At 45.8% G+C, this 23,722-nt stretch overlaps 1 protein-coding gene across 1 annotated transcript in view; it reads left to right on the top strand.

Annotated features, from left to right (window-relative positions):
- Window positions 1-23,722, top strand: part of LOC139761981 (uncharacterized) — a 278,179-nt gene that overhangs the window by 249,517 nt on the left and 4,940 nt on the right. The window contains exon 2 of the mRNA XM_071686744.1: window positions 16,325-16,509. Coding sequence (XP_071542845.1) covers window positions 16,325-16,509 — 185 coding nt within the window. The remainder of the gene's footprint in view (window positions 1-16,324; window positions 16,510-23,722) is intronic.

Raw genomic sequence — 23,722 nt, forward strand, 5'->3', positions numbered from 1 at the left:
CACATGCCTTGATTCAATCCACTGACAGCACGTCAACCCCTGTATACCACATCGCTCCAATTCACTCTATTCCTTGCCCTCCTTTCACCCTCCTGCATGTTCAGGCCCCGATCACACAAAATCCTTTTCACTCCATCTTTCCACCTCCAATTTGGTCTCCCTCTTCTCCTCGTTCCCTCCACCTCCGACACATATATCCTCTTGGTCAATCTTTCCTCACTCATTCTCTCCATGTGCCCAAACCATTTCAAAACACCCTCTTCTGCTCTCTCAACCACGCTCTTTTTATTTCCACACATCTCTCTTACCCTTACGTTACTTACTCGATCAAACCACCTCACACCACACATTGTCCTCAAACATCTCATTTCCAGCACATCCATCCTCCTGCGCACAACTCTATCCATAGCCCACGCCTCGCAACCATACAACATTGTTGGAACTACTATTCCTTCAAACATACCCATTTTTGCTTTCCGGGATAATGTTCTCGACTTCCACACATTTTTCAAGGCTCCCAAAATTTTCGCCCCCTCCCCCACCCTATGATCCACTTCCGCTTCCATGGTTCCATCCGCTGACAGATCCACTCCCAGATATCTAAAACACTTCACTTCCTCCAGTTTTTCTCCATTCAAACTCACCTCCCAATTGACTTGACCCTCAACCCTACTGTACCTAATAACCTTGCTCTTATTCACATTTACTCTTAACTTTCTTCTTCCACACACTTTACCAAACTCCGTCACCAGCTTCTGCAGTTTCTCACATGAATCCGCCACCAGCGCTGTATCATCAGCGAACAACAACTGACTCACTTCCCAAGCTCTCTCATCCCCAACAGACTTCATACTTGCCCCTCTTTCCAAGACTCTTGCATTTACCTCCCTAACAACCCCATCCATAAACAAATTAAACAACCATGGAGACATCACACACCCCTGCCGCAAACCTACATTCACTGAGAACCAATCACTTTCCTCTCTTCCTACACGTACACATGCCTTACATCCTCGATAAAAACTTTTCACTGCTTCTAACAACTTGCCTCCCACACCATATATTCTTAATACCTTCCACAGAGCATCTCTATCAACTCTATCATATGCCTTCTCCAGATCCATAAATGCTACATACAAATCCATTTGCTTTTCTAAGTATTTCTCGCATACATTCTTCAAAGCAAACACCTGATCCACACATCCTCTACCACTTCTGAAACCACACTGCTCTTCCCCAATCTGATGCTCTGTACATGCCTTCACCCTCTCAATCAATACCCTCCCATATAATTTACCAGGAATACTCAACAAACTTATACCTCTGTAATTTGAGCACTCACTCTTATCCCCTTTGCCTTTGTACAATGGCACTATGCACGCATTCCGCCAATCCTCAGGCACCTCACCATGAGTCATACATACATTAAATAACCTTACCAACCATTCAACAATACAGTCACCCCCTTTTTTAATAAATTCCACTGCAATACCATCCAAACCTGCTGCCTTGCCGGCTTTCATCTTCCGCAAAGCTTTTACTACCTCCTCTCTGTTTACCAAATCATTTTCCCTAACCCTCTCACTTTGCACACCACCTCGACCCAAACACCCTATATCTGCCACTCTGTCATCAGACACATTCAACAAACCTTCAAAATACTCATTCCATCTCCTTCTCACATCACCACTACTTGTTATCACCTCCCCATTTACGCCCTTCACTGAAGTTCCCATTTGCTCCCTTGTCTTACGCACCCTATTTACCTCCTTCCAGAACATCTTTTTATTCTCCCTAAAATTTACTGATAGTCTCTCACCCCAACTTGTGGAGGCTAAGGTGAAGATTAGTATGGGTTTTCAGAAAAGAAGAGTGAATGTTGGGGTGAAGAAGGTGGTGAGAGTAAGTGAGCTTGGGAAGGAGACCTGTGTGAAGAAGTATCAGGAGAGACTGTGTACAGAATGGAAAAAGGTGAGAACAATGGAAGTAAGGGGAGTGGGGGAGGAATGGGATGTATTTAGGGAATCAGTGATGGATTGCGCAAAAGATGCTTGTGGCATGAGAAGAGTGGGAGGTGGGCTGTTTAGAAAGGGTAGTGAGTGGTGGGATGAAGAAGTAAGAGTATTAGTGAAAGAGAAGAGAGAGGCATTTGGACGATTTTTGCAGGGAAAAAATGCAATTGAGTGGGAGAAGTATAAAAGAAAGAGACAGGAGGTCAAGAGAAAGGTGCAAGAGGTGAATAATAATAATAATAATAATAATAATAATAATAACAATAATACTAATAATAACAATGATAATAATAATAATGATAATAATAATAATAATAATAATAATAATAATAATAATAATAATAATAATAATAATAATAATAATAACAATAACAATAATAATAATGATAATAATAATAATGATAATAATAATAATAATAATAATAATAATAATAATAATAATAATAATGATAATAACAATAACAATAACAATAATAATAATAATAATGATAATAATAATAATGATAATAATAATAATAATAATAATAATAATAATAATAATAATAATAATAATAATAAAAATAATAATCGCGGGAAATAGCGAATAGTATGAAATGAAATAATAATAATAATAATGATCGTATTCTTAATATCAGTAAAGAAAAAATCTCATTGGAGTTCGCATCCGTAAGGATAAGCAAGAAAATGAGATAGCAATCATACCACCCAGCCAGGTCCCACCTGCCGGGATGATCACACCAATCATACCACCCAGCCAGGTCCCACCTGTCGGGATGATCACACTAATCATACCACCCAGCCAGGTCCCACCTGCCGGGATGATCACACCAATCATACCACCCAGCCAGGTCCCAGCTGTCGGGATGATCACACCAATCATACCACCCAGCCAGGTCCCACCTGCCGGGATGATCACACCAATCATACCACCCAGCCAGGTCCCACCTGTCGGGATGATCACACCAATCATACCACCCAGCCAGGTCCCACCTGCCGGGATGATCACACCAATCATACCACCCAGCCAGGTCCCACCTGCCGGGATGATCACACCAATCATACCACCCAGCCAGGTCCCATCTGTCGGGATGATCACACTAATCATACCACCCAGCCCGGTCCAACCTGCCGGGATGATCACACCAATCATACCACCCAGCCAGGTCCCAGCTGTCGGGATGATCACACCAATCATACCACCCAGCCAGGTCCCAGCTGTCGGGATGATCACACCGGACGTGCAACATGAAAAATAAATAAGATACTTTATTATATTAAGTAAAGTTATATTGGTCATCAGGCGGACCCTTGGGCGGACAAAATTGGCGTGGGACGTCCAGGTGCCGACAGATGAGTCTCGTCCCTCGTACATCAGGGTTACATCTGCCAATTTCCACGTGGGAAAAAAAATATAGGATACGATGACAATAATCCTAACAGTTATATACAATAGAGATGACATGCGTGTTACGGGAGGGGGGTTCCAAATGTCACACCTCGAATTCGCAAACGTGAATGTGACACAAAAGTGTGGAAGACTATCAGAATCTATTCGAACACCATAAACTGCTGTTGGAATCTATCGCATTACCACGAACTGATAGAATGTCTTCTGTCGGTACTTCAAATACGTTTCATTTATCCTCGTGCATCAACCAGAGTATAAAGGACGGACTGGAGATTATAGTGTACTGCGGGAATCTATCAGAAGGCTGACAACATCTACCAGACGGCTGACAACAGCTATCAGCAGTGTGACAACGTATTTTACCTGGATTTCGTAAAATTCCTTTCACCCTGTAACAACAGTATTGAGAGACTGACGCATCAAATGCATGTATGATATCAAAGTCACGCCAGCCTTCGTCCTGGGGTCGTCAGCACCCCAGCTATCACCCCTAACCTGGGGTCATCAACACCCCTGCCATCATCCCAGCCCTTCGTCCTGGGGGCGTCAACACCCCTGCCATCATCCCAGCCCTTCGTCCTGGGGTCATCAACACCCCTACCATCATCCCAGCCCTTCGTCCTGGGGGCGTCAACACCCCTGCCATCATCCCAGCCCTTCGTCCTGGGGCGTCAACACCCCTGCCATCATCCCAGCCTTCGTCCTGGGGGCGTCAACACCCCTGCCATCATCCCAGCCCTTCGTCCTGGGGGCGTCAACACCCCTGCCATCATCCCAGCCCTTCGTCCTGGGGGCGTCAACACCCCTGCCATCATCCCAGCCCTTCGTCCTGGGGGCGTCAACACCCCTGCCATCATCCCAGCCCTTCGTCCTGGGGGCGTCAACACCCCTGCCATCATCCCAGCCTTCGTCCTGGGGGCGTCAACACCCCTGCCATCATCCCAGCCTTCGTCCTGGGGGCGTCAACACCCCTGCCATCATCCCAGCCTTCGTCCTGGGGTCGTCAGCACACCAGCTATCACCCCTAACCTTCTTCCTGGGGTCAACACCCCTGCCATCATCCCTGCCTTCGTCCTGGGGTCGTCAGCACCCCAGCTATCACCCCTAACATTCTCTCTGGGGTCATCAACACCCCTGCCATCATCCCAGCCTTCGTCCTGGGGGAGTCAACACCCCTGCCATCATCCCAGCCTTCGTCCTGGGGGAGTCAACACCCCTGCCATCATCCCAGCCTTCGTCCTGGGGGCGTCAACACCCCTGCCATCATCCCTGCCTTCGTCCTGGGGTCGTCAGCACCCCAGCTATCACTCCTAACCTTCTCCCTGGGGTCATCAACACCCCTGCCATCATCCCAGCCTTCGTCCTGGGGGAGTCAACACCCCTGCCATCATCCCAGCCTTCGTCCTGGGGGCGTCAACTTCCCTGCCATCATCCCAGCCTTCGTCCTGGGGGCGTCAGCACACCAGCTATCACCCCTACCCTTCTTCCTGGGGTCAACACCCCTGCCATCATCCCAGCCTTCGTGCTAAGGTTGTCAACACCCCTGCCATCATCCCAGCCTTCGTGCTAAGGTTGTCAACACCCCTGCCATCATCCCAGTCTTTGTCCTAGGGTCGTTAACACCCCTGCCATCATCCCAGCCTTCGTCCTAAGGTCGTCAACACCCCTGCCATCATCCCAGCCTTCGTCCTAGGGTCGTTAACACCCCTGCCATCATCCCAGCCTTCGTCCTAGGGTCGTTAACACCCCTGCCATCATCCCAGCCTTCGTCCTAGGGTCGTTAACACCCCTGCCATCATCCCAGCCTTCGTGCTAAGGTTGTCAACACCCCTGCCATCATCCCAGTCTTTGTCCTAGGGTCGTTAACACCCCTGCCATCATCCCAGCCTTCGTCCTAAGGTCGTCAACACCCCTGCCATCATCCCAGCCTTCGTCCTAGGGTCGTTAACACCCCTGCCATCATCCCAGCCTTCGTCCTAGGGTCGTTAACACCCCTGCCATCATCCCAGCCTTCGTCCTCGGGTCGTTAACACCCCTGCCATCATCCCAGCCTTCGTCCTGGGGTCATCAACATCACAGCTGCAACATCACAGTCATCCCTGCCTCGTCCAGTTCCAGTGTCGTCAGCTGAGGTGATCTGCACCTCTGGACCCGACTACTCCGTTGCCTGCATTACGTCCCTCTTGAATGCACATGAAATACAAGTTGTATTCTTATACAGTAGATCACTTTCTTGTTTCTCTTAATATGGAAATCAGAAAGGTGCGTGCGTGCGTGCGTGCGTGCGTGCGTGCGTGCGTGCGTGCGTGTGTGTGTGTGTGGATGTGTGTGTGTGTGTGTGTGTGTGTGTGTGTGTGTGTGTGTGTGTGTGTGTGTGTGTGTGTGGTGAATATTCAATGCATGTATCAATCATGGTGAAGTGCCTGAGGATTGGAGAAATGGATTTTAGTGCCAATGTACAAAGGCAAAGGGGATAAAGGTGAGTTTTCAAATCACAGAGGTATAAGTTTGTTGAGTATACCTGGAAAGTTGTATGGGAGAATATTGACTGAGAGGGTGAAGGCATGTACAGAGCATCAGACTGAGGAGGAGCAGTGTGGTTTCAGAAGTGGTAGAGGATGTGTGGATCAGATGTTTGCTTTGAAGAATGAGTTGGTTTGATCAAGTAAGTAATGAAAGGGTAAGAGAGATGTGTGGCAATAAAAAAAAAGTGTGGTTCAGAAAGCAGAAGAGGGTGTGTTGATATGGTATGGACATATGTAGAGAATGAGTGAGGAAAGGTAGGCAAAGAGGATACATGTGTCAGAAGTACAGGGAACAAGGAGAAGTGGGAGATCATATAGGTGGTGGAACGATGGAATGAAAGAGATTTTATGCGATCGGGGCCTGAACATGCAGAAAGGTGAAAGACGAGCGCAGAATAGAGTGAATGGGAAACATGTGGTATACTGGGATCGACGCGCTGTCATTGAACTGAACTAGGGCATGTGAAACGTCCGGGGTAAGCCATGCAAACTGTGGAGCCTGGATGTGAATAAGGAGCTGTGGTTTCGGTGCATTACACATTACACCTCTTTTGTTTCCTAATGCTATCCCACCGACGCAAGGGGTGACGCCGGGATGGATGAAGGTGAGCAAGTATGAATAAATATATATATATATATATCTATACATACATATATATATATATATATATATATATATATATATATATATATATATATATATATATATATATATATATCTTACTTATATTCATTTATTATACTTTGTCGCTGTCTCCCGCGTTAGCAAGGTAGCGCAAGGAGACAGACAAGAGAATGGCCCAACACACCCACATACACATGTATATACACACACGCCCACACATGTACATATACATACCTATACATTTCAACGTATATATACATACACATACACAGACATATACATATATACACAAGTATATATTCATAGTTGCTACCTTCATCCATTCCCGTCGCCACCCCGCCACACATGAAATGGCACCCCACTCCCCCGTGTGCGCGCAAGGTAGCGCTAGGAAAAGACAACAAAGGCCACATTCGTTCACACTCAGTCTTTGCCTGTCATGTGTAATGCACCGAAACCACAACTCCCTTTCCACATCTAGGCCCGTCAAAACTTTCCATGGTTTACCCCAGACGCTTCACATGCCTTGGTTCAATCCATTGACAGCACGTCGACCCCAGTATACCACATCGTTCCAATTCACTCTATTCCTTGCATGTATGTTCAGGCCCCAATCGCTAAAAATCTTTTTCACTCCAATACCCTCCCATACAATTTCCCAGGAATACTCAACAAACTTATACCTCTGTAATTTGAACTCACCTTTATCCCCTTTGCCTCTGTACAATGGCACTATGCATGCATTCCGCCAATCCTCAGGTACTTCGCCATGAGCCATACATACAATGAATATACACACCAATCAGTCAACAACACAGTCACCCCCCTTTTTGATAAATTCCACTGCAATACCATCCAAACCCGCCGCCTTGCCGGCTTTCATCTTCCGCAAAGCTTTCACTACCTCTTCTCTGTTTACCAAACCATTCTCCCTGACCCTCTCACTTCGCACACCACCTCGAGCAAAACACCCTATATCTGCCACTCTATCATCTGAACACATTCAACAAACCTTCAAAGTACTCAAGCCATCTCCTTCTCAGCTCATATACATATATTGTACCTTCAAATATAAATCAGTCTTTCTAAAGGTCGCATATACACGTGTCGTGTTCCTGTATCTACAACCAACATGTATTTACAATTCTCACTTATATGATCAAGGGTTGACTATGGACAGATCTGACCGAGCGTCACATGACAGGACCACCTGACCTAGCGTCACATGACAGGACCACCTGACCTAGCGTCACATACTTTACCGCTAGAGACGTACATAACGACCTAATCTAACGTCACACAACTTGACCGGCGTGACGTGCAGGACGAGCAACTCTAGCGTCACATACTCTGCCCAAAGTGACGGCCGCTATCATGTCCTCGGGTGATATGGCTAGCCTTGGGACGTAACTGTTCATGTGTCCCTGTTACCCGTAAGTGCAGGTGTCAGGAAGTGCGAGAAGAGTAATATTTCACACATGGCGAGAGACAGACAGACAGACAGAGAGACAGACAGACAGATTATTTATGACGAGGTGTTGCCACAAGACAGGGCTAGCACGTACTGCCCTCTGCAGGAAAATATAGGGTTACGGAGAAAGAGTCGTGTGAGTTACGGCTTGACAAGCGTCATTACGTACGAGACGAAGAAATTGTATGTTTGTAGACTGAACGCCAGCAGCCCACGTGTGTGGGGGGGGAGGCAAAGAGAGAGAGAGAGTCGTCCTAGGCCAAAGGAGTGATACATGATAGCCACTAAAGTGATCGTTCACTGCGTATCCGTCACTGAACCCACCTCATACCCAGACGGGTAGTATACACTGCCTACCAGAGAGAGAGAGAGAGAGAGAGAGAGAGAGAGAGAGAGACCAGGCTTCCTAGCGTTGCTGAGTTATGATGAGGCCAGGCTACCTAGTGTTGCTGGGTGGTGATGTGGTCAGGCTACCTAGTGTTGCTTGATTGTGATGTGGCCAGGCTACCTAGTGTTGCTGAGTGGTGATGTGGCTGGGTTACATAATGTTGTTGGCGAAGCTGCTTCGTGTTGTTTGCTAGTGTTGTTGATCAAGCCACCCAGTGTTACTGGCCAGTGTTGCTGGCCAGGCTATGTAGTGTTAGTTGCTAGTGTTGCTTAGTGGTGGTGTGGCCAGGCTACCTAGCGTTGTTTAGGGGTGTTGCTGGCCAAACCACCTAGTGTTAGTTGCTTGTGTTTTTGGCCAAGCTATCTAGTGTTACTAACTAGTGTTATTGGCCAGGCTATCTAGTGTTACTTGCTAGCGTTGTTGACCAGGCCGCCTAGTGTTACTAGCCAGTGTTGCTTGCTGAGGTATCTAGTGATAGTTGCTAGTGTTGCTGGCCAGGCCGCCTAGTTAGGAGGTAATCCAGGGGGTGGTGACAAACACCATCCCTGATGACAGAACTACTATTATTCACGCAATGCTCTCTCTCTCTCTCTCTCTCTCTCTCTCTCTCTCTCTCTCTCTCTCTCTCTCTCTCTCTCTCTCTCTCTCTCCACGACTCAGATATCTGGCCCCTGCAGGTAACGCTTTCACACTTAAGCCGATATATATATATATATATATATATATATATATATATATATATATATATATATATATATATATATATATATATATATATATATTCGCTATTTCCCACGTGAGCAAGGTAGCATTAAGAACAAAGGACTAAGCCGTAGAGGCAATATCTTCACTTGGCCCCCTTGTATCTTCCTTCATGTTTATGGATGGGTTGCTTAGGGAGGTGAAAGTAAGAGTTTTGGAGAGAAGGGCAAGTATGCAGTCTGTTGTGGATGAGAGGGCTTGGGGAGAAAGATAGTTGTTGTTCGCTGATGATACCGCGCTGGTGGCTGATTCGGGTGAGATTTCAGAAATTGGTGACTGAGTTTGGTAAAGTGTGTGAAAGAAGAAAGTTGACAGTAAGTGTGAATAAGATCAAGGTTATTAGGTGCAATAGTGTTGAGGGACAGGTTATTTGAGAGGTGAGTTTGAATGGAGAAAAACTGGAGGCAATGAAGTGCTTTAGATATCTGGGAGTGGACTTAGCAACGGCAGATGGAACCATGGAAGCGGAATTGAGTCACAGGGTGAGGGAGAAGGCGAAGGTTCTGGAAGCGTTGAAGAATGTATGGGAAGCGAGAACGTTATCTCGAAGAGCAAAAATGGGTATGTTTGAAGGAATAGTGGTTCCAACAACGTTATATGGTTGCGAGGCATGGGCTATAGATTGGGTTGTGCGGAGGAGGGTGGATGTGTCGGAAATGAAATGTCTGGTTTAATGGAGTGTGTAATGCAAGGTTAAGAGAGATGTGTGGTAATAAAAAGAGTGTGGCTGATAGAACAGAAGAGGGTATGTTGAAATGGTTTGGACACATGGAGAGAATGAGTTAAGAAAGATTGACAAAGAGGATATATGTCTCAGAATTGGAGGGAAGAAGTAGAAACGGGAGACCAAATTGGAGGTGGAAGGACGGAGTGAAAAAGATTTTGAGCTATCGGGGCCTGAACATACAGGAGGGCGAAAGACGTGCAAGGAATAGAGTGAATTGAAACGATGTGGTATACTGGGGTCGACGTGCTGTCAATGGATTGAACCAGGGCATATGAAGCCTCTGTGGTAAACCATGGAAAGGTCTGGATATGGAAAGGGAGCTGTGGTTTCAGTGCATTACACATGACAGTTAAAGACTAAATGTGAACGAACGTGGCCTTTTTTTTCTGTTCCTGGCGCAGCCACGCTGAAGGTGGAAGGGGAAGGGGGTTGCTATTTCGCGTGGGGCGGGGTGGTGACGAGAATGGATGAAGGCAGCAAGTATGAATATGTACATGTGTATATATTCCTATGAGACGTAGATAGGACGCCATTCGGTAACCATGCATGCTTACCAAATGGCGTCATAGCTACGTCTCTTCGTTGTATATCAACTGACTGTATATTTCTCTCTTGTGTCTCCCCTGATGATGTGATTATTACACGAAAGTGCTCTTGGGAACTTATCGTGTTTCATTTTCCCCATGGACTCAAGAATATACTTGATCACGCGCAAAATTATGATCCTTTCCAATGTGTATATATGTACATGTCTGTGTATGTATATGTATGCATACGTTACCTCGCTAAAGTCAGAGACGGCGGTTAGTATAATATATATATATATATATATATATATATATATATATATATATATATATATATATATATATATATATATATATATATATATATATATTTATCCCTGGGGATAGGGGATTAAGAATACTTCCCACGTATTCCCTGCGTGTCGTAGAAGGCGACTAAGAGGGGAGGGAGCGGGGGGCTGGAAATCCTCCCCTCTCGTTTTTTCTTTTTTTTTAATTTTCCAAAAGAAGGAACAGAGGGGGCCAAGTGAGGATATTCCAAAAAAGGCCCAGTCCTCTGTTCTTAACGCTACCTCGCTAACGCAGGAAATGGCGAATAGTTTAAAAGAAAGAAAGAATATATATATATATATATATATATATATATATATATATATATATATATATATATATATATATATATATATATATATATATACTATACTATACTATACTATACTATACTATACTATACATATATATATGTATATGAATTTTCCTACTGCAGTATCGAGGGAATCATTCATCATATCATAATTGTTGTGTTCTTACCACATATAAATGATATCGCTATGGGGACGAGATTTACACCATGAACATGCAAACCCTCAAAGACCATTTGGTTTAAAAGCACCTTATATCATTGTGTAAACACAACCTTGCTGCTATTTTTGACTCGAAGACTTGCCTCGTCCCACTCCCCGGAGCTCTGTTCCTTATCACGTTAACTTGAGCGTATTTCGTTGCGCGTGGAAGGGATCGATGTGCAGGCGTGGCATGTGGTATACGCACGTCCACGCCCGGGTATCAATTATGGCGACAAACCGCTCAGACTGTGGTGGTGGTGATGGTGGTGGTGGAGGTGGTGGTGATGGTGGTGGTGGTGATGGTGGTGGTGGAGGTGGTGGTGTTGGTGGTGGAGGTGGTGGTTTCATGACGCCTCGGTGGCTCGCATTGCGGGAGACATGTGTCATGCTGGCGGGGTGATGGCGTTGACACTGCAGGAGACATTTGTTACTGCTGTAAGCTTCACACACATCGAAGGCAGCAACGAGATGTCGGGAAGGATCAGCATGACTCGTGGGGTCAAGCAGGGTGACCCACTATCACCTGTTCTCTTCAACCTTGTGACTGACGAGGGAATCGCAAGGGTGAAGGAGACTGGTATAGGGGTTGGGTTAGGTGACCAGAAGGTCTCAGCACTAGCATTTGCCGACGATTTGGTCCTGGTTGCGAAGACGCCCACTGGCTTGCAACAGACAATTGACGTAGTGGCAGAGACCTTCGCTGGGGGTGGGCTTCAAGTAAACCCTGGGAAATGTCGTACCCTCAGCATGGAGGTCGACGGCAAGCGCATGACTTGGTACGTCAATATGAACAGGACGTTCCAAGTCTTGGGTACCGCCGTCGGATCCATGTATGCTGAGGACGATTTTAAGTACCTTGGCATCCTTGTCTGAGCAGGAGGCCGGCGAAAGTCCTACGGTGCCCTGCTAGAAAAGGGGCTCCATAACATCACCAGAGCCCCTCTAAAACCTCAACAACGGATTGCGTTGCTTGTGGGACATCTGGTGCCTAAGCTCATGCATCGCTTGGTGCTGGGTCAAGTCTATAAGACACAATTAGCACGCATGGACAGGCAGGTGCGAGTGGAGGTTTGCCGCTGGCTCCGCCTAGCCCATGACGTGCCTTGTGCATACTTCCACTCGGTGGCAGGAGATGGTGGGCTGGGTATACCGGACTTTGTCTCGACCGTCCGGTTGAATAAGCAAGCCAGGCTCGAGAAGTTACTCACCTCGACCGACCTGGTGATTCAGGCGGCTGTCCGGGAGCCTGCAGTGCTGAGGAAGCTGCAGCGCTGGACTGGACCCGCGTGCATTGCTGGTCGGCAGGCGGGGAACAAACTCGAACGCCATCACGCATGGAGGGCCAATCTGGTCAGCACCGTTGACGGTGCGGGTCTCGCTCCATCTGTTGCCGTGCCTCAGGTCAGCAGATGGGTGAACAGCGGGAACCGTTTCCTGTCCGGTTCTGATTACGTGAAGGCCGTCCAAGTGAGGATTGGCGCTTTACCCACCCCTGCTAGAGCGTCCAGAGGCCGGCCCGAGATCAACGGCCTCTGTGACACCTGTCAGAAGCCGGGTACGCTTGGGCACATCGCACAGATGTGTCCCCGTACTCTTGGTGGGAGGGTAAAAAGGCACGATAATATCAGTGCCTATTTGGCCGGACGACTGAGACAGAGGAGTTAACGAGGTGTCCTGCGAGCCCCGCATTCCGATTGTGGGGTCCTTTAGGAAGCCGGACATCGTGGCTTCCAAAGACACAGAGGCCTTCATAAGACACACAGGTCTTTGGGGTCCATTTCGCACTTTCGGCTGCACACCATCGCAAGTGCAGCTATTACGGCACCCCGGAAGTCTTACAGGGCGTACGGGATTTCACCGGCAAAGGCACCATGCATGTGACATCTGCCACATTGAATTGGCGTGGCGCATGGTGCCAAGAAAGTGCGAGTGCTATCAGAGGGTTAGGGCTGACGTACCAGGACCTTGAGGTGAGCACCGTCAAAGCCCTAACCTGGACCCACCTCCCTTGACAGGATGTGGTCCTAGAGCACAGGTTGATAATCGGAGCCTGCCTTGTCCATTTGGTGTCGGCCAATGGGTTGGTCATCTCCCCCTTTGTGTGCTTGGGGTGTGCGGGATTAGGCTGTTCTCCCGTGGCTCCAAGGGCAGGTACCAATTCCTGAGGTCGGGATGTCGGACGGACGGTGGACGCCTTGGCGGCGTTGCCCATTGCTTCCGTGCGACAGGCCGTGCTGGAAGGTGAGCGGTGCTGGGAAGTCAGTGTGTGTTCAGTCGGTAGGTAAGGAATGTCGAACCGTCATCTGACTGCCACCTCTTAACTTACTTCTGTCTGTGCTATCAGCAATCTGATCTTTAAATCTTCCCCTTACTGTGTCCATACACTCCTTCCCTAAATTAACAACTTCCTTCACTATCAACATGTAGTTAAGTCACCTACCGACAACCACCCTTGCAAGTAGATTATAAAATCCCCCAAAAAAAGAATGCACAGCTGTAGATGTAGTTAGACTTTCCTGCACTTCCCATCACTAATTGGGAATCGATGAAGACAATCTAGCGAGGACAGTATTGCCAACGCACGTCTTGTGTGAATTACTTTCTTTAGATTTTCCATGACGAGATTATCGTCTCTCCTCTGCTGATGCCTCTGTCTCCGCTGAGACTTGGCAGGAATTCTTGTCGTGAAGATGGAGAGATACATCCCCTCTTCCCCTGACATTATCTCATCTTACAGTCCCTGATTATCACCTTCCTGTTTTGAGGCTGCTTGGGCAAGGAACGTTCCATATAGGATGTTGAAAAATTCTCTTTCCCTCGACTCACATTCAGTTTTCATGCCGACCGATCTCATTGCAAAAAAAAAAAAAAAATCGTTTGCGACGCGGTCTTCCTCTGGCCACAGGAAGTGAGACAACCCCTTTTAGGTCTCCCCCGTCAACACACACATTCTCGTAAGACCCATATCTTTCCTCTTCTTAACTTGTGCCCGCGCTCTCTTCCTCTTCCTTTTCTGTTAATAAAAAGAATAAATCAATTATTTAGAAAAATGCACTGGTACAGCTTATCCCAGTGGATGGCGACCGTTCTGCCTCTCTAGTTATCATCCTGTTGCTCTTACCTTCGGATCTCCTCTTAACTCCCATTTTCTCTGGAATCTCGAATCTCCCATCTTCTCTCTGATCATTATTGGTATGACTCGCGCAAAGTGAGATCCACAAACTTCCTTTCCTCTTACCAACGTTTGATCACCATCTCTGAGAGCTCATGAGAAATCTTATGTTGTACCTTTGAAAAATCGAAGCTCTCGCAGAATGTGGTACCAAGATCTCGACATCTAGCTTCCCTCTCGCTGGTGTGTCTCCGTATTTGCTGATAGATCAACCTTTCCTTCTTCATCAACAACAACGTTCCTCATGGTTCTGTCCTGTCTCCTAGGCTCTTTCTCCTTTTCATCATCGATCGCTGATCTTCAACAACCAACCAAGTGCTCCTATAACAACGACTTGACGCTGCCTGCATTTCCGCACGTCTCTCACATCTCCATCGTCTCTTGCTCGACCGACCTCTTATCACAACTGCCTCCACAAACTCAAGTTTGTAGACAGGTTTTGCCATTAGGTTCGTCACAACTTAATAAGGTTTGCTGCCTCAAATCTCAGCTGCTTTCTACTTCCTTTTTTAAAACTCTTCGCGACTTTCTTACCTCTTTAGACGGCCTTGTGATTCCACTAAACACAATGAACATATTAGGTATCAGTGTATTGTGTAATCGACCTTGGAAACTTCACAGTACATAAATAACCAACTTTGTAAGAAACCAAGAGGCTTGCTCGATTCCCAGATATTCTTTTCTTCTGTACAGTTCCTCAGATTGTACAAAGGACTGAGACCCGCAAGAAGCACTTTCCTTACATATGGGAAGGTCTGACATCGCTGACTTACTTGCGAGAATCGATTCCAAAATATTCCGGCTTGCCAGTTTCCCCAGTCTGACCTCAAAACTTACTCTTTCGCCTACGCCGCACTGTTAGCTCTCTTTCCCTCTTCTGATACAATACCTGATACGACTAATTAGAAATTGCTAGAGAGAGAGAGAGAGAGAGAGAGAGAGAGAGAGAGAGAGAGAGAGAGAGAGAGAGAGAGAGAGAGAGAGAGAGAATCATTTGATAACCCTGAACCAAAAAATGCAGGGGCTCCAACAGCTGCAAGCCCACCCTACACTCAGTAGCAGGGATAGGATAAATTCCTTGAAAGCGAGCCCTTTGACGAGACTGTCGCGTCAGCCGAAGATGATACATCCTCGCCAAAGTTTCAGTCACGGTATAACCTCAAGGTGGAGTCCGGTAACACACACACACACACACACACACACACACACACACACACACACATTCATCTGACAAAAACGCTGTCAGTCCTGAGAAAAACTGTGCTGGCCAACCCATCATAGCTACTAACATCCTCACAAAATACGTAATCCGAGTTCGACCCAGTGTTAAAGATGGCACTGAGTTATTCTGTGATGCAGGAGTAATTCACTGTAAGTTACATCTCCAACCTGATCAATCAGATGATTTCAGCAGATTTAGACCTATACTTCCTGAAGTAAACCTGGAACATGTCAAAATCCATCAACGAATTTACATCTAGCTAATGTTGACCCTATCATAATCATTAATGTACATCCTATATATATATATATATATATATATATATATATATATATATATATATATATATATATATATATATATATATATTCTGGAGTCTTCTTTGCAGAAAATGTATAGACATTGTTCAGGTCTGCGGGCAATACTGTGTGTGTTTACCCCACCGTAACAAATGGCGAATGGTAGTACATTCTCGTATTACTGCTTGCAGGTAGATGACCTTCGTATAGTTGTATACACTAACAGGTCGCACCTATAGTCACCCCTTGCCCTTCCATGAAGGTCTTATATATCCCTGCACATAGAAAACGTCATGCCTACAGTTAGAGTGACCCCCCCTCTCTCTCGTCTTCTCTTTCAGACGGATCCGGGAGCCACCTGAACCTCTTCAGCAACAAGCAGCCGCCCAAGAAGAAGCGGAAGAGCCGGACGGCCTTCACCAACCACCAGATCTTCGAGCTGGAGAAGCGCTTCCTCTACCAGAAGTACCTCTCGCCCGCCGACAGGGACGAGGTCGCTCAGACGCTAGGCCTCAGCAACGCTCAGGTGGGTCACGACGGATGACGGTACTGTACGGAGGTGGGTGACGACGGATGACGGTACTGTGCGGAGGTGGGTGACGACGGATGACGGTACTGTACAGAGGTGGATGACGACGAATGACGGTACTGTACGGAGGTGGGTGAAGGGAGATGGTGTTACTGTACGGTGTTTTACAGGGTATGGTGCACTGTTCGGAGGTGGATGAAGGGGTATGAAGGTACTGTACGGAGGTGGTGGTACCTGTACTGTACTGAGGAATCCATCCTCTCCCATCTACTAAGTGTAGGGCTGCCCTGGGTTGCCGAAGCCCATGAGAAAGGGTTCCCGCGCCAGGAACAGGCGAAGAAACGCCACATCCGCTCACATCCATTCTCTAGCTGTCGGGTGTAATGCATCCAAACCACAGCTCCTTATCCACATCCAAGCCCCACAGACCTTTACTACTCCATTACATTCATTACATCCTCATCTTCACTAAGATCACCATCTGCTCATTATACCCTTCATCATTTCCTTTAATAAGCTCGGATCACTATTCTTTTCTTCCCTACACCCATATCTTTACTAACCTTAGCTTGACCCTTGTTCACGATGCTCTTCTGCACCAACGCAATAATTTCACAATATCTCTACATTCACTGAAAGAGGTTCATTATGCTCTTCTTCACTACGTCATCATAAATACAACACCGTTACCAAGCAAGGCTCACCATACTCTCCTTCACTACTACATCATCTTACCAATGCCCCCCATCTGAACTATCCTACGCTATCTTTCACTAGGCTAGGTTCGAATCCCGCCTTCGACCGGCCTTGAACTTCTTCACACACACACACACACACACACACACACACACACACACACACACACACACACACACACAACACAAGGAGAGATAGACAGACACACCATTATTCAAAAACATTCATCTTTATCATTATCATTTCATTATGATTGTTATCATTATCAGTTATCATTACCATTATCATTATCAACATTATTGTTATTATCATTATTATTATCATTATTATCATTATCATTATTATCATTATTACTATCATTATTATTATTTTTTTTTCATACTATTCGCCATTTCCCGCGATAACGAGGTAGCGTTAAGAACAGAGGACTGGGCCTTTGAGGGAATACCCTCACCTGGCCCCCTTCTCTGTTCCTTCTTTTGGAAAAAAAAAAAAAAATATCATTATTATTATTATTATTATTATTATTATTATTATTATTATTATCATTATTATTATTATCATTACTATTATTATTATTATCATTATTCTTATTATTATTATTATTATCCTTATTATTAAAATTATCATAATTAGTTTGGATCATTATGAGGTGCAAGTTCTCAGAGCCATACATCCTGATCTTCATTAACCTGCATCCTCACTACCCGATCCCTCACCAGGCGACGCCAGGTCGTCTTGGTCACCGTTCTCCTGGCAGGGGAGGACAGCCTTCCCCACCCACCCCAACAACCAGCTCTACGTACTACTCGAACCTGTTCTGAAAATGAGAGTAGCCGCCCTAGATCCCCTAATGTGGAAGTATTATACTTTCCCGCTTACGCCTCTCTCTCTCGCCACACACTCACTCCCTACTACCAACACACTCTTACCTCCCATACGTCTCACACCAGAACACTCTCCCATCCACACTCTCACACCAAAACATTCTCCCGTCCTCACTTCTCACACCGATACTCCCGTGCACACTCTAACATCAACATACTCTCCCCTCCACACATCTCACACCAACGCATCCCCCACCGCCTCCTCCTTCCTCCTCCTCCTCCTCTTACACACCCCCTCCTTTCCATACTTCCCACTACGACACTTCCCTATCCACACCTCTCTCACTGACACTCTCCCAGTAACACTTCTCCCACCACCACACTCCCCTTCCACACTTCTCCCACCACCACACTCCTCTTCCACACTTCCCCCACCACCACACTCCTCTTCCACACTTCTCCCACCACCACACTCCCCTTCCACAACTCTCCCAACGCTGCAGTCTTCTTTCACACTCATCCCACCACAACACTCCCTTTCCACATTTCTCCCACCACCACACTCCCTTCCCACACCTCTTTCACCACCACACTCCCCTTCCACACCTCTCTCACCACCACGCTCCCCTTCCACACCTCTCTCACCACCACATTTCCTTTCCACACCTCTCTCACCAACATCCATTCTCGTCCACACCTCTCACACCAACACACCCACGTCTCCCTCCCACCAACTCCAACAACCATCCATCCACCCACTCACCCCGTCAACCGCCCATCAAACCCATACCAACCCTATCAACCTACCATTCACCCCATCAACTTCCCACTAACCCCGTCAACCCCACCCTTCAACTCCATCAGCCTCCCACCAACCCCATCAACCTACTATCAAATCAATTAACTTCCCACCTACCATGTCAACCTCCCACTCATCCCATCAACCTCATCAACCTTTCACCTACCCCATCAATCTTTCGCCCACCATATCAACCTCCCATCAACCCAATCAACCATCCAACCACCCAATCAACCTCTCGCCAGTCTCACCAACCGCCCATCAACCTTCCACCCACCCCATCAACCTCCCACCAACCCCACCAGCCACCTCGTGACCCGCACAGGAGGACGCTCTCCCCACGCTATACACAGTACAAGACTCGGGCGGGGATTGGCTGATGCCTGGCCGTCATTACTGTCATGCCAGGACACCTGCCTGCTACGCCTCTCATGCCAGGACACCTGCTACGCCTTATCCCGCCCGGACACATCTGCTAAGCACACCCGGAACATCTGTTGAAACACGAGATACATGCTGCTTCAAACACAGTCGGCACATCTTTTGACACCAGACACATGTTAGCTTAAATATACCCGGCACATGTTAGATTAAGGACATATGACATCTTTTGATACGCCTGACACATCTGTTGACACACCTAACACATGTTACCGCAGACACGTTTGGCATGTGTATTGACAGCCGACACATGTTACCTTAAATATACGTGAGACGTTTGTTACTTAAACAGTATATTCTGTTCGATTGCTTCTAACGGTGTTCTTGTGCAGTATAGGATAATAATAATAATAATAATAATAATAATAATAATAATAATAATAATAATAATAATAATGATGATAATAATGATAATGATAATAATAATAATAATAATGATAATAGGTTCATCTTACCTTAAATGATGCCAGAGGCTGAAATACATGAAAGGAAAATATACACAGTAAACACTGGGGCTATGAAAAGAGAAGAGGGTGTTAAACCTACATTGAGAAGGGTGTTAAAAGTATATAAAGGAAGAGAGGGTATTAAACCTAAAGGAGGGAGGTAGTTAAACGTATTTAAAGAGAGAGGGGGGTATTAAACCTAAAGGAAGAAGGGTGTTAAACGTATTTAAAGAGAGAGAGAAGATATTAAACCGAAAGGGAGAAGGGTGTTAAATGTGTATACAGAGCGTTAAACATAAAGGGATGAGGGTTTTAAATGTATTTATTTGGAGGATTATATCAAATATAAAGGAAGGAGGGAGTTAAACGTAAACAGAGGGAGGAGGGTGTTAAACATACAGGGAGGAGGGTGCTAAACGTATACACAGGGTGTCAAACATATACAACTGTTCACATGTACACCTGAAGCCTTGGGAGGGAGAGTCACCGTGGTGAGGCGGGAGCGACGTTGTATAACCGTGCATGTTCACTGACCATCACTTCCCTGGAGCTGGAATTCCAGCTAATCTTCAATTAAACAGTACAAAGAAAAAAAAAAAAAGTAATGTTGCCTAGTGTTAGTGCTTATCCCTGGCTCTCATAGCGGTGAGAATGATGGCTGGTAATCTGGCCGTGCGTGAAAATATTTCGCTCTATATAACACCCGCGTCAGGGCGGACGACACACGATTGTTTTGATCTGCACGAAGTGTGTGTGTGTGTGTGTGTGTGTGTGGGAAGGGGGGGGGGCTTGTTGGCCCTCCCGACCACACCAGGTTGAAGATGATACGTATTATGGTTTATTTTCTGTCTTAATATGATTATATATAAATATATAGAAATATATATTTATTTATTCATTTATTTTCCTTTGTCACTGTCTCCCGCGTTTACGAGGTAGCGCAAGGAAACAGACGAAAGCATGGCCCAACCCACCCCCATACACATGTATATACATACACGTCCACACACGCAATTATACATACCTATACATCTCAATGTTTACATATATATATATATATATATATATATATATATATATATATATATATATATATATATATATATATATACACACACAGACATATACATATATGCACATTTACATAATTCATACTGTCTGCCTTTATTCAATCCCATCGCCACCTCGCCACACATGGAATAACAACCCCTCCCCCCTCATATGTGCGAGGTAGCGCTAGGAAAAGACAACAAAGGCCCCATTCGTTCACACTCAGTCTCTAGCTGCCATGTAATAATGCACTGAAACCACAGCTCCCTTTCCACATCCAGGCCCCACAGAACTTTCCATGGTTTATCCCAGACGCTTCACATGCCCTGGTTCAATCCATTGACAGCACGTCGACCCCGGTATACCACATCGTTCCAATTCACTCTATTCCTTGCACGCCTTTCACCCTCCTGCATGTTCAGGCCCCGATCACTCAAAATCTTTTTCACTCCATCTTTCCACCTCCAATTTCGTCTCCCACTTCTCGTTCCCTCCACCTCTGACACATATATCCTCTTGGTCAATCTCTCCTCACTCATTCTCTCCATGTGACCAAACCATTTCAAAACACCCTCTTCTGCTCTCTCAACCACACTCTTTTTATTACCACACATCTCTCTTACCCTTACATTACTTAATCGATCAAACCACCTCACACCACATATTGGCGGAATGCTTGCATAGTGCCATTGTAAAAAGGCAAAGGGGATAAGAGTGAGTGCTCAAATTACAGAGGTATAAGTTTGTTGAGTATTCCTGGTAAAGTATATGGGAGGGTATTGATTGAGAGGGTGAAGGCATGTACAGAGCATCAGACTGGGGAAGAGCAGTGTGGTTTCAGAAGTGGTAGAGGATGTGTGGATCAGGTGTTTGCTTTGAAGAGTGTATGTGAGATAAACTGAGAAAAGCAAATGGATTTGTATGTAGCATTTATGGATCTGGAGAAGGCATATGATAAAGTTGATAGAGATGCTCTGTGGAAGGTATTAAGAATATATGGTGTGGGAGGCAAGTTGTTAGAAGCAGTGAAAAGTTTTTATCGAGGATGTAAGGCATGTGTACGTGTAGGAAGAGAGGAAAGTGATTGGTTCTCAGTGAATGTAGGTTTGCGGCAGGGGTGTGTGATGTCTCCATGGTTGTTTAATTTGTTTATGGATGGGGTTGTTAGGGAGGTGAATGCAAGAGTTTTGGAAAGAGGGGCAAGTATGCAGTGTGTTGCAAGAGTTTTGGAAAGAGGGGCAAGTATGCAGAGTGTTGCAAGAGTTTTGGAAAGAGGGGCAAGTATGCAGTCTGTTATGGATGAGAGAGCTTGGGAAGTGAGTCAGTTGTTGTTCGCTGATGATACAGCGCTGGTGGCTCATTCAAGTGAGAAACTGCAGAAGCTGGTGACTGAGTTTGGTAAAGTGTGTGAAAGAAGAAAGTTAAGAGTAAATGTGAATAAGAGCAAGGTTATTAGGTACAGTAGGGTTGAGGGTCAAGTCAATTGGGAGGTAAGTTTGAATGGAGAAAAACTGGAGGAAAAGAAGTGTTTTAGATATCTGGGAGTGGATTTGGCAGCGGATGGAACCATGGAAGTGAAAGTGAATCATAGGGTGGGGGAGGGGGAGAAAATTCTGGGAGCCTTGAAGAATGTGTGGAAGGCGAGAACATTATCTCGGAAAGCAAAAATGGGTATGTTTGAAGGAATAGTGGTTCCAACAATGTTGTATGGGCGCGAGGCGCGGGCTAAGGATAGAGTTGTGCGCAGGAGGGTGGATGTGCTGGAAATGATATATATATATATATATATATATATATATATATATATATATATATATATATATATATATATATATATATATAAATATTTTTTTTTTTTATACTTTGTCGCTGTCTCCCGCGTTTGCGAGGTAGCGCAAGGAAACAGACGAAAGAAATGGCCCAACCCCCCCATACACATGTATATACACACGTCCACACACGCAAATATACATACCTACACAGCTTTCCATGGTTTACCCCAGACGCTTCACATGCCTTGATTCAATCCACTGACAGCACGTCAACCCCGGTATACCACATCGCTCCAATTCACTCTATTCCTTGCCCTCCTTTCACCCTCCTGCATGTTCAGGCCCCGATCACACAAAATCTTTTTCACTCCATCTTTCCACCTCCAATTTGGTCTCCCTCTTCTTCTTGCTCCCTCCACCTCCGACACATATATCCTCTTGGTCAATCTTTCCTCACTCATCCTCTCCATGTGCCCAAACCATTTCAAAACACCCTCTTCTGCTCTCTCAACCACGCTCTTTTTATTTCCACACATCTCTCGTACCCTTACGTTACTCACTCGATCAAACCACCTCACACCACACATTGTCCTCAAACATCTCATTTCCAGCACATCCATCCTCCTGCGCACAACTCTATCCATAGCCCACGCCTCGCAACCATACAACATTGTTGGAACCACTATTCCTTCAAACATACCCATTTTTGCTTTCCGATATAATGTTCTCGACTTCCACACATTCTTCAAGGCCCCTAGAATTTTCGCCCCCTCCCCCACCCTATGATCCACTTCCGCTTCCATGGTTCCATCCGCTGCCAGATCCACTCCCAGAGAGAGGGAATACTTCCCAAGTATTCCCTGCGTGTCGTACAAGGCGACTTAAAGGGGAGGGAGCGAGGGCTGGAAATCCTCCCCTCCAGCTTTTACTTTCCCAAAAGAAGGAACAAAGAAGGGGGCCAAGTGAGGATATTTCCCTCTTAGGCTCAGTCCTCTGTTCTTAACGCTACCTCGCTGACGCGGGAAATGGCGAATAAGCATGTAAAAAATATATATATATATATATATATATATATATATATATATATATATATATATATATATATATATATATATATATATATATTAATTTATTTATTTACTCATATACATTGGAGAGAGAGAGAGAGAGAGAGAGAGA

Source organism: Panulirus ornatus, chromosome 3 (genome assembly GCF_036320965.1).
Source record: "Panulirus ornatus isolate Po-2019 chromosome 3, ASM3632096v1, whole genome shotgun sequence".
NCBI classification, from domain to species: Eukaryota; Metazoa; Arthropoda; class Malacostraca; order Decapoda; family Palinuridae; genus Panulirus; species Panulirus ornatus.